At 33.7% G+C, this 12781-nt stretch overlaps 1 protein-coding gene across 1 annotated transcript; it reads right to left on the bottom strand.

The window, feature by feature from the left end:
* Positions 1-237: 237 nt before the first annotated feature.
* Positions 238-12553, bottom strand: LOC106763103. The gene is made up of 7 exons (XM_014647282.2): positions 12253-12553; positions 12085-12178; positions 10851-11897; positions 10514-10576; positions 10207-10424; positions 1658-1776; positions 238-598 (listed from the first exon to the last, which is right to left on the bottom strand). Exons 1-7 carry the CDS (start codon positions 12310-12312, stop codon positions 502-504), a joined length of 1698 nt encoding a protein of 565 aa, XP_014502768.1. The 5' UTR covers positions 12313-12553; the 3' UTR covers positions 238-501.
* Between the last annotated feature and the right edge of the window lie 228 nt (positions 12554-12781).

The raw sequence follows: 12781 nt of genomic DNA, 5'->3' as shown, positions 1-12781 counted from the left end.
GTTTCAGTAATTAATTTTAAAGAAACCTAGTTATGGCAAAATTTCTCTGATTTTACGAAACTATTGAAAATCTAGTAATAATATTCAAAGATGCACTTGGGCAGTCGGGGGTTTGGTCTAATTTTTAAACATTATAAAGGATTTTTTTATGTTAAATAAAATACCCTTAAGTTCACTTCAATTTATAGAATCACTTTTAATTTTATCAGTAAATAAACAAAACCTAAACGAATTGTATTAAATAAGGGACATCTTATCATTAACGAAAATGGCTGTCAGTAATGAGATATCAAAATTCAAATTTACCGACAGACAAAATAACTTATATTCCACAACTTAAATTACAATCGTAATTATCAAGATTCTCTCATACACTGGGGCCTATATTTTAGTTTTTCTACGTGTCCATGACATTTTCTAGCAATTGATAGTAATTCATAAATTACGAAAAATTAAAAGATATGAAATAATTAGATGCATGAACTCTAAGTCAGATACAGGTTAGCTCTCAGACAGTAGAAAATTACATGTTGAATATATGGAAGCAGCAGCTGCATTCACTGCTAACTCTTTCTCGGAGCTATTAAATGTCGATGCTCTACACAGAATATCAAAATTGTCAAATTTCTGACAGTTATAGTAGAAATAAGATTTTCTACATTGGTATAAAATTCTGGACAATATATAATGCATGATTGATGGGAAAACAGGAACATAAATACAATCTGTAAATGGCTTAATGCTTCTAAACTTCACAGATAGTATTCACAAAAAGCACTAAAAAAGGTGTCGAAGACTCATTTTCAAAGATAAACACAGATTAAGTTTTCTAAATCAAATATATGATTACCATCAAATTCAGGGCAAATAAACATGGGTAAAAAGTATATTGAACACAATCTAAACTGAACCAAACGTCCGTGATAAAAGATAAGGAAAACCCAGTTATTTCACTATCTAAACGGGAAATTTAACGCATAATAGAGCAACAAACTTAAGATACGTAATTGCTAATCCTATGTAGAAAGTGATAATTTTCACAAGAACAAAAGATCCTGTACAGTGCATAAGTATGCATGAGAGGGAACAGAATTAGTAGTCTTTCTTGAAAATGCATAAAGCTGTTTCAGTTCAATAGTATAAAATAGATGTGCACAATCTCTTCTAAGAGTAACTCAATGGAGATCAAAAAGCCATTATATGCAAACATAAAATTCATGACACTAAAGGAAGGAAAGCAACGAATAGTTTAAGATTTTTTCCCGTTATATTAATGCAACAATTCACTACATAAGCACAATGATTAAATTACAGCATCACAAGCTATATGAATTAAAAAAAAAAAATTTCCTGCTTTACAACGTTTTTATGTTGGATTAGTTACAAACTTGAAATAAATTTCAACAGAATGCTGTGTACTTCAATCTTACTCTTATTTTATTTCCCTAATTTATAATGAACAGATGGCTAACAACAAATTAAATTTGCTTTCTTTTTTCAGAAGTCTAGTTCTCTCCTAAATACCAAATACTGATAAAGTCCATATTGGGAGGTTATCTTCGTGTACTTCTAGTTTAAAGGGACAAGCCTAACCAAAAGTACCAAGTCTACAACATCGATAAAAAATAATTTTATGACAGGTGATTAACACATTTACCTGGAGTTGTTTTCAGAATTTCCCAGCTGTTGTAAACCAAAAGCCACACTCCAGTTTACATGTTGAATGCCCTGGTCACACAACAATTGCTTTTCTTTCACTTGATTCAACCAACACTCCTGAAATCATCAACAAGGAAATGTTTAGATTTGGATTAAAAAAAACCTCAAACTTGTTAGATATATTATCTTTATTAGTTAATTTGTTATTATTTCTTATTTGTATTTTGGGCTTAACCCATATTTATTCTATTATAAATAGATGACCCTATGCGTATATTGAACACAAGAGAGTTTTAACATATGCAACTTGGTATCAGAGTAAGTCGATCCCGTTCTGGTTTCTGTCTTGCATTTGTTCGGTGTTGTTGTCCGCTACCACCCGCTGCCGCCCGCCACCGGCCGTCCACTTTCCCTTTTGATTTAATTCCTTTCTATCATTACCTTATTTGTCATGGCAGAATGCCTAAGAATTAAGTGATGGAGCTACCACAAATGGGATAGAACCAACTGGTAGCAAAGAAGACAAATTCTTTGGAAAATAAATATCAAATGAGGAGCCTAAAGGTAACAAATGAGGAGGAAAGTGTTGTTGATAATTTACCCATTGCATTGGAAAAGGAAAACGGATCTTGAGTTAAATATCCTATTTCTCAATATGTTTGCATTGATAATCTCTCTAATAGACATGGAAGCTTTGTCGCTGACATTGATGCCACTAAAATTCCTACCACAATCCAAGAAGCCATGAAAAGTGGACATTGGACTCAAGCCATAAGGGAAGAGATGGATGCACTAGAAAGAAACTCAACGTGTTGATACATACAAGAGTAAGTAGCCAAATCAAGCCAACTTGATAAGAGTAATTATTTCCTTCTATTCATTGATGATTTTTCAACAAAACATAGGTGTATTTTTTAAAGTATAAATAAAAGGTGTTTGAGAATTTCAAGTAGTTCAATGCCCCTATTGAGAAGTAAAGTTGCCTTGATATCTGTTAAGAAGTAAACTGTAAACCTAATTCAATCCCACAAAACTGGTTTATAAGGTGAGGTTTGCAACTATATATATACTCTAAATTGGTCTCATCTCTAATCAATGTAGAACTTCCAACACACATCCCTCACGTAGAGATATTTACATCTCAAACATGGGATTAGACATTAATAGGTGGTTTGATAGCGACCCAATAGCGAGTAGAACAATATGTCCAACAAACAAAAAATCTCATTAGAATAGGCTCTAACAATGACTATGATACCATGATACCGTATTAAGAAGTAGACTTTAAAGTCTAACTCAATCCTAAAAAACTAGCTTGTAAAGTAAGATTTGCACCCTCTTGTATACTATAAATTTGCATTATCTATAGTCGATATGAGACTTCCAACAATATAAAAAAAGCATGAGATATTCACATCAAAAGAATTTCAAAAGTATGGTTAAGATCAACAAATCCTATGACCCTTAACAATGTCTAGATACCCTTAACAAAATAGAGTGACAAAAAGATGTACGAGACAATTCTAGACATGGCAAGATACTACCAATGAAGTTTTGGAGAAAAGCAATAGCTTATGTAATTTATCTTTCAAATTGGCCTCAACAAGATGTAAGGAAAAAAAAAAACCATAAGAAGAATGGAAAGGAAGTCAAGCATTGCCCATCTAAGAGTTGTTAGAAGCATTGCTCATGTGCACATACCATATGAGAAAAGAAGCAAGTTTGATGATAAAATCAAGAACAATTTCATCAATTAGTACTCAAATTCCAACGGCTACAAGCTTTATGATCATAACTTAGAAGGGAATAATTTCTTTATTTCTCACTCACAATTATTAGGTCAGCTGACCTATATTTATACATGTGTTATGAGATAAAAACAGAAATTAAAAAATAAAACAGTAAACAATCCGAGAGGGAGTAAATCCCTATAATTGTAGGATTTTATTCTTGTTACAATATCCTAATATTAAATTCAGAATCAAATCTAACCAACCAAACAAACAGAACAAAAGATAAATATAAATTTTCCTAAATAAATGCTAAATTCACTGCGTGCTTCTTGACAATAGCACAAGGAAGACAATCATAACTCAACATGTTTTCAGTCTAGGAGAATGGGATTGGGGACCACATGATGGAATGTACAACTTTTTTCCATATTTACAAGATGACTAAGAGCAATTAAGGATAAACCAAGCAACATAGGAACCTACTACCCCACCAGCTACACCAACTACAAACATTTAAGAAGATGAAAGCTCTAGTGAAAGAGTTCCAAGCTTTAAGAGCTTATAAGAAATTTGAGGTAACAGAAAATTTAGATAATCTTACTCCCTTTTGCTTATTTGTTGATGATGAGTATGTTAAATTCCATGTTATAGAGAACAAAAACAGAACTTTTATTGAAGAAGAAATCAAAGTTATTGTTCAATGTATTTGTCAGAATAGGCATTAAATATATTTAGGAAGTAGTTGTATTGAGAAAAAGCTATATACTTATTAGTTGTCCTATCTCTATATATAAGTATCCATGATTGATCTTTGATCTTGCTTATACAAATTGCATTAGGATCCTATTAATATATATATGAGAACATATAAAGAGAGTTTTCAAGCTCTCTCAGTTACTCTTTTAATTATCTTAACTTGCTATTAGAACGGGTTGATCCCACTCAGCTAGTCTCGTCTCCGGCAAATTTTCCATCTTCTACCATAGTCAACCATCATTCTTCGCCTCTACTCTCTTCGAAAACCTTCGAATTTGGAGCATCCTTCCGAGTGATGGTGAACCTTGTTAATCTTGGAAGCTTATTCACATCCACATGTTGTCACACATGTCATCAACGCACCGCCTTCCTCTCACTTAAGCTTCATCACACTGCCCTCATAAGTCTTATTGGAACTCCTTGTCTCTACTATGATTGTAGGAACTTCATTCCAACATGGTCAAAGAGCATCCTAATTGAATGTCACCCAGGGATTTTATCTACCTTAATTGTTTTATTCTTATCTGCCAATGGAAACCTATGGGCCCGCTATTTCTCTCTCTTTACATGGCTTTCCTAATAAGACAACTAATGTCTCTAATGTTGCTAAATCCCAAGAAAATTTGAGGTTGAAATCTAATAATTTAGCACAATCATCTAAATCCCAGCTTCTCAACTACTTGCATCTCACAATCCATGGAAGGTCAAAATCCATGAATAATTGATTCAAGTATCTCTGACCACATTTTTGGTAATACTTCCTTGTTCTCATCCCTTTTCTTTCCAAATAATCCTCATTTCATAACCTTAGCCAATAGCTCTAAAATCTCCTCCAAGGGAGTTGGTCAAGTATCACTTTCTCCTTCCTTAAATCTAAAATATGTTATTTTTGTTCCATGGTATCCTTTCAATCTTATTTCTTTAAGTCAATTAGCCAAGTCCTTAAATTGGTCAATAACCTTTAAAGTAACTCAATTCAAGTGACAACTCTTTTGTCTCCTCCGACCCTGACAACTGAGTCTGACCTTCCAATTGCATTCTGAACTTTTGTCTATCTTTACATTCTTTTTGAATAAAATCAAAAATCAATTTGGTCAAGTAATTAAAATGTTACAAAGTGACAATGCCAAAGAGTACTTCTCTAATTTTTATAGAGTTTTAAGTTCACATGGCGTTTTACATCAGTCCACTTGTCCTCACACATCCCAACAAAATGGTTTTGCAAAGAGAAAAAATAAGCATTCGATTGAGATTACTCATACCTTATTACTTGGTGCCAATGTATCGGTCCATCATTGGGGCAATGCTATCTTAACTTCTTGTTTTCTTATTAATAGAATGTCATCCTCTTCTCTCTTTCATAAGGTTCCTTATTCCATTATTGATCAAATGATACTTTCTTTCATGTTCCCCTTTGCTTGTTTGGTTGTATATGTTTTGTTCATGATTAATCTCCAAGATTGGATAAACTCTCTATTCATGCTATTAAATGTGTCTTCTTAGGATGTTCTCAACTACAAAACGGGTATCTTTGTTACTCTTCTGAAACCAAGTATTACATGCTTGCTAATGTCATTTTCTTTGAACAGACTCCTTTCTTCTCTTTGTTTGTCCAAGATGTTTCTTCCATCCAAGAGGTCCTCCCTATACCATTAGTTGAGTGTGGTTCTCCTAACAGTTCCAACCTTAGCTACAATGATGCTTTTCTCCCGTGGCCAAAATGAGTAGTCTTCAACTACTCATTTCCATGGCAGTTATTCGTCATTGGCCATTTCATTAATTGGATATTAAAAATGTTTTTCTCCACAAAGATCTAGAAGGGGAAGTCTACATGGAACATCCTCCTAGATTTGTTGCTCAGGGGGAGTCTAGTTTGGTTTGTATATTGCACAACTCTTTATGGCCTCAAACAATCGCCATGTGCTTCATTTGGAAAATTTAGCTCAATTGTTCCAAAGTTTAGGCTAAAACGTAGTGAAGTAGATCATTCAGTTGTTTATTGTCATACCTCTACTGGGAAATGTGTTTACTGAATAGTATATGATGATGATAAGTCATTACAAAAAATGATGTTGCTAGAATATCCCAACTAAAGGAACACTTGTGTAGACATTTTAAAACTAATGATCTTTGGGAGCCTAAAATACTTCTTTTGTATTGAAGTAGCTCGGTCAAAAGGTATTGTAATCTCTCAAAGGAAGTATGCTCTACACATCCTAAAAGAGACAGGTATGTTTGATTGCAGATCGATGGATAGTCCTATGGACCTAAATATAAAATTAATGATAGAACAAGGTGAATACTTCTCTGATCTAGAAAGATATAGAAAATTGGTTGGAAAACTTATTTATCTTACTATCACTAGAGCCAATCTGTCTTTCATAGTTGATGTGGTTAATCCGTTTATGCAAGCTCTTTGAACTAGCCATTGGAATGTTGTCATGCATATCCTTAGATATCTCATAAAGGCTCCAGGACAAGGTTTGTTATAACAAATACCCAAATCTCTAGGTATTGTGATGCTGATTAAGAAGGATCCTAACAGACAAACATTCCACTACTTGGATATTGTGTTTTACTCAGAGGAAATATTATTTCTTGGAAAAGTAAAAAACAAAATGTAGTTGCTCCATCAATAACTAAAGTTGAATATAAGACAATGGTGTCTTACTTGTGAACTCATACAGATAAAACAATTCCTTCAAGAACTTAACTTTTAAGATGTGTTGTGATAACTAGGTTTTCCTCCACATTGCTTATAATCCAATGTTCCATGAGAAAACTAAATACATTGAGATTGATTGTCACTTGTACTAAGTTTTTAAATCAAATGATCAACTTGCAGATGCGTTACCAAAATCATTTAGGAGACCTCAAATTTTATTTGTTCCAAGCTTGGTACATACAATTTGTATGTTCCAACTTGTGGAGAAATGTTAGAATAGGTATTAAATATAGTTAGGAAGTAGTTGTATTGGGAAAATGCCTATATACTTACTAGCCATACCTATATTTGTATCTAAGTATCCATGATTGCTCTTTGACCTTCCATATACACATTGTATCAAGATCCTATCAATATAAATAAGAGCATATGAGGAGAGTTTTCATGCTCTCTCAATTTCTCTTATAGTCTCTTTCATTTATCTTTATTATATTTTACTATATGGGCCTAGGCTTATTTCTGTATAATCGAATGTACATGACATATATAATATGTTTCGTTGTTGTGCTTGATACGCACAAGGATTCAATCTTATGATTCAAGCTTCTATCTCTACATAGTATCTAAAGCCTAGTCAAAATTTTGCCTTCCCTGTGAACCTACTATCTATAATATTTCTGAAAATTGTGTTCCTTTTATTTTCGACAACACTGTGAACTTTCTTTCTAGCTGACAACTTGAACTTTCTAGCTGACAACTCCACTATCAGAGTTGCCCTATCCAAACAATTCAGTGCACTGCCAAAATTGCAGCCATCAAAATTGCCCTAATGACTCCTAAACATTGAGATATTGTGACCATGATTGCCAAGTAGACTAACTATCCTCAAAATTAATTTTAGTAAATCATTGTATATCCATTTCGCCCTATGCTTGCTGAATAGTTTTTCCAACAAAGATCTCTTAGACTATTAGCTTACCATTGTTTAACAATATCTAACATTTACAATACGCTACTAGCAAGTTTCTCTTACTACCCTACAACTTGGTTCACCATACACAATTCTACACAACGCCATTTATGACATCACCCATCTGGCATCTAGTTTTAAACATTTTTCCATGTTTATGATGATTTTTCTTGTCGTACATGATTATGTTTGATGGAATGTATGTACGAGTTATTTTCTCTTTGAGAAGTTTTATCTTTAAACAAGAACTCTATACCAATACGATTTCTTCACAGTGATAAAGCACAAAAAACTTACCTCATCAATGCAACATTTTAGGCATCCAACAACATTCTTTATTAGCATTCTCTCCACAACCCTCAACAAAACACAATGTATAGGCACAAGAGCATGCATCTCATTATGAGGACTTTTTTCTTCCACAACAATATTCCCTCACGATTCTAAGCCAATGTATGTATGGACAATTAGCTCATTAATTACATATCATTCTTCGTTCTAAATGACCAAGTTCCTCTTTCACCACTTCATACTTTTTGTCCTCATTTCTTCAACTCTCCATTTTGTGTTAGAATCTAACTTTGAGCCTTGAAAAACTCTTGACATAGTACATCAAATTAGTCTTCCTAGGTTATCATTGCTCACAAGAAGGTTATCGCTACTTCTCACCTGCCCTTCATCCATAATTCATTTCCATTGGAGTCTCATCTAAAGACTACTCACTTTTCTCATGAAATGTGGTCGTCCTTCACACCTAGTCTCCCAACTCTTGTTCCACTTCTATTTATTTCTATGGGTAACCCTATGGCACACCATGATGTTTCCCCAATAGTAAAACCTCTTCTCACATCAACATCCTTACTAACATTATTGCATAAGTCATTACCACAATCCATGACTATATAGTAGAGGTCATATAAGACTCTTCTATGACATCTTTACTAGATCCAAGCCTACATACTATCATTCATTCGCCATATCTTAAGTTGATACCTATAGGAGTTGTATTAGATAATGTTGAAAATAAAATAAAAGGTTAAACCACCTCATAAACTAGTATATATTAATTGATAACATATATATATATATATATATATATATATATATATATATATATATATATATATATATAGTAAAAACTTAAGATTGAGAAATTCATAATAGGAATTTCACACTTTAAAATTTATAAGAAAAAAATAATTGTAGCTAAAAAATTACCCAACAACCTTAACACAAATTAGCATTTCATAAGTTCAATATTTAAAGTCAAGACCATTACTATGAAATGAATGCCTGAGTATAGAAATAGAAAATATATCTCAAAATATGAAAGTAAAAGTGAAAACTAAAATAATAAAACAATTAAGAAAGAAAAAATATATATGCTTAAACATAAATTGATTTCCATTAGCAGCTCTCAAATTACAAAGAGAAATTAATAAGGATTTGCTGCTCTCGATTGATATACATATAATTAGAGATACAATGCTAAGTTGCTAACTAACAGTCAAAAATTTAAATAATACATTATGTTGATGTCACTTAGCACCAAAAGAGAAACTTGCTAGTATCTTATACATAATCACTACAAAAAGGTCGAAGGCACTAAACTGAAAAAATAAAATCAAAGGGCAGTCCTAATTTTGATTCTAATAGCTAAAAAAAATTAAATACTTACACCCCCACTCCCTAAAAAATAAAAATATACAAAAATGAATTTAGTTTATAGCAAATATGCAAGTCAATGCATAGCATATGCCTAATTAATTATCTGCACAAAATCTCCAAAGCCTCCCTTTGCAAGAATGGTGCCAAAATCTAGCAACGAAATAAACCTCTCAATGTTCAGCCAGATTCACACTAAGTATTTCTTTGCTATGGCAGCCAACATTAGAAAAATGATCAACATAAACAAACCCATGAAAGGTAATAAAATAATTCCCACTCAAAGTTGCAGCCATCATAATCAGTAAGACCAGAAAAATAAGTCTTGTACTTGTAAAGTGTGAAAGAACAGGGATAAAAAACAAAGAAAATATTTTGCAGAAGGAAGCAGGATTTCAAATTCTGTTATATTTCTGAATAAACAAAAATACATTAGAAAAAAGGGGGGACAATACCTAAACGAAAGCTATCTATAGTCGTTTCAGGGGTAAAAACCAGTTTTTGAAACCTGTATAACATTTTCCAAATCCTACTTAAAACATACTAGCTAAAACCATAAACTGAAAACAAACCAACCAGCACGTTACATTTTTTGTATGCACACCTATTCCATCCCCCATAATACGTGACTTTGCCTGTATGAACACCTTTTCCATCCCCCATAATTTCTCATATATTATAGCATTTACTAACCTAATAGAAGTATAGAGTAAACAATAAAAGAATTAAAAAAAAAATGTTATCTCTTTTGCACTCACTAGTTGCTTTTCCTCTTTTGAAAGTGCTTCATCCATATGATTAAACAAAGCAGTCCATCTTGCCCCATGCAAATCTGCAATTTGGCTAGTGGGTAGTCCCGCAAACATTTTCATAATGTAAGGATCACAATCTTGGTTATTAGCAAATTCCTTTGATATAAGGAATGGTAACTCAGTAGTGATAACAGATCGAACTCTCCTCCTACTTCGTCGCAAAGCTGAAAAATGTAGAAAAAAGTACAAAAAATAACATGTAAGTAGCTCATCTCCAAAACCTAAGCAAAATGAAAAGGATATGGCTTTTTACCTGAAAGGCGCCCTTTGATATCTTGATGCAGAAGCTCCAACCATTGAGAAGCAACAGTAGCAGCTGGAAAACACAGAACCAGCCATATCAGAAAAGGCTCAAGGAATCATTTGTTTTGAGGAATCTTTCTTCAGTATCCCAATCTATCACTAGTGTAAAAAACTAATTTCAGAATACGTTCGCTCATTGCTAGATTTTAAACTCTAAAAAGAATGAGAAAATTGATCCTTTGCATCAATTATGCATTACATGAAGTATTGTAAAGACAAGCATAAAAGAAGACAAAAAACTAAACTGAGCATAATAATGCACAAGCATAAGGGAAACAGTTACAAGCCTTTTAGAGAAAGCGATGAAACTGTTGTGACATTAGAAGATTCGTCATTTGACAAATTGGTAGAACTCGTTGATGCCCTAGTTTCAGATGACAATTTCAGAGCCAAAACATCCTCCTCCATAACATTTGTTGACTGTGTCATACAACTTTTAAGACTTCCTTTCTCTACAGTGCTAGCGTCATGATCACGGACTTTACCCTCCAAAATAAGGGAAGAAGAATCATTCGCTGTTACAGGAAACTTCCGTGCTTGTTTGTTCCCTGAAGAGCTATGTGGGACCCCTTCCTCATCGGCCACATTGTCTTGATCCCTCTTACTAACGTCTAAACTTCCATGTATTCGATGTGCTGCTTGCTTGCTCGGCATGCTTGTGCTTTCATGTTTTTCAGACCTTACAAGATTCTCAATAATTGAAAGCACTTGTTTTCTATTCCTCACATGATTTATAATTCCAGGGTTCAACTCATTCAGCAGTCCACTTGGAGCAGCAATCTTGGTAAACCGGTTAACCTGTTCCCTCTTTGCAAGTTCCATCTTTTTCTTTAGCATTTCACTCTTACTTTTCCTCCCACGTTGTTTCGGCTTTGGAATACCAGCGTGAGAGGGTGACCAAAAGCCATATTCCTTCATTTGCTGCCATTTCGTCATTGGATCTTTCTCCTCCAAAGGTCCAACACAGCTTCCACTCTCTGATACATCTTTCATCTTAAGAGGATTGCGCCCTCTAGAGGAACTTGCAGGTTCCAAATTCACTGAGCTTGAAACATCTTCTGCATTCAGATCCACATTAATTCCCCTTGAAACTACTAAATTATCATGTCCTTTTTCTTGCTTCTCAGTCAAAGATTCTTCGGAAAAATTCTCAACATGGGCCCCGCTCTTGCATGCTTCAGCGTTAAGATCCAAAGGACTAGCCGCAAAATTCACCACTTCCGGACACGCGTTCCTTCCTATTTTCCCTTGTTGAGAAGACTCCGAGGCACCCAACGACCACTGCACATTGTTTTCCTTGATGGTTTTAAACTCCGAATAACCGCTATTAGTTTCTGAACAATATTTATTGAAATCCCAAATTAAAATTCAGACTAAGATAAAAGTATATGGATTGAATTTTACAGAAAAAAAAAAAACCAATTAAATCCGAATTTAGATGAAAAGCTGAATCCTTTGGAGATAAAAACACATGCTATGAAAAGCTTGAAACGACGTAGTTTGGATGAAACGCTAAATTACCCGCTGAGTTAACAAGGGAGTCAAGATCTTTTATCTTGACTCGTTTATGAGTGTTGTGTTCGGCGTGAGTGCTTCCTCGCTTCTCCCCCGCGATCTGAAGCACAAAGCTCGAATGAGAAGATTCAGATTTGAAAGCAAGAATCGAAAGAAGAAAAAAAAAAAACTGACCTTGGAATTCGTGGGGGAGGACAACATCGACGCTGTTCCAGAATTGCAATCCTCGTTCATACGTTGAGACAAAGGTTGCAGTATCCGAATGTCGGAAGGAGAAATTTAGGGTTTTGTGGAGATGGATCTGAGGTGTGAGAGTGTGTGATAGAGCGAAGAGGGAAAGAGAGAATAAAGTTTGAATTCGCAGATAAGTGAGCGCGCGTTCCCTCCTGTGTCCTGGGCTTTTACATGCTTACAAACTATGTGGAGAACACACGCGCACCAATGTATTTTCAAACATTCAAAAATTGAAAGATCTCGATGTTTAAACCACGATTGATTTGTTGCTATGTACTTCCGAATAAAAAATTAGTTTTTTTTTTTAATATTTGAGATTTGTAATTTCTTTTTCATTTGAATAATTTTCAAAAGATCTCGATGTTTAAACCATGATTGATTTCTTGTTACGTACTTCCGAATAAAAAATAGTTTTTTTTTAATATTTCAGATTTGTAATTTCTTTTTCATTTGAAAAAATGACATATCA

Source organism: Vigna radiata, chromosome 6 (assembly GCF_000741045.1).
Source record: "Vigna radiata var. radiata cultivar VC1973A chromosome 6, Vradiata_ver6, whole genome shotgun sequence".
In the NCBI taxonomy this organism is placed as follows: Eukaryota; Viridiplantae; Streptophyta; class Magnoliopsida; order Fabales; family Fabaceae; genus Vigna; species Vigna radiata.
The sequence above is the reverse complement of the archived record's forward strand: the minus strand, read 5'-3'. Positions and strand labels throughout refer to the sequence as shown.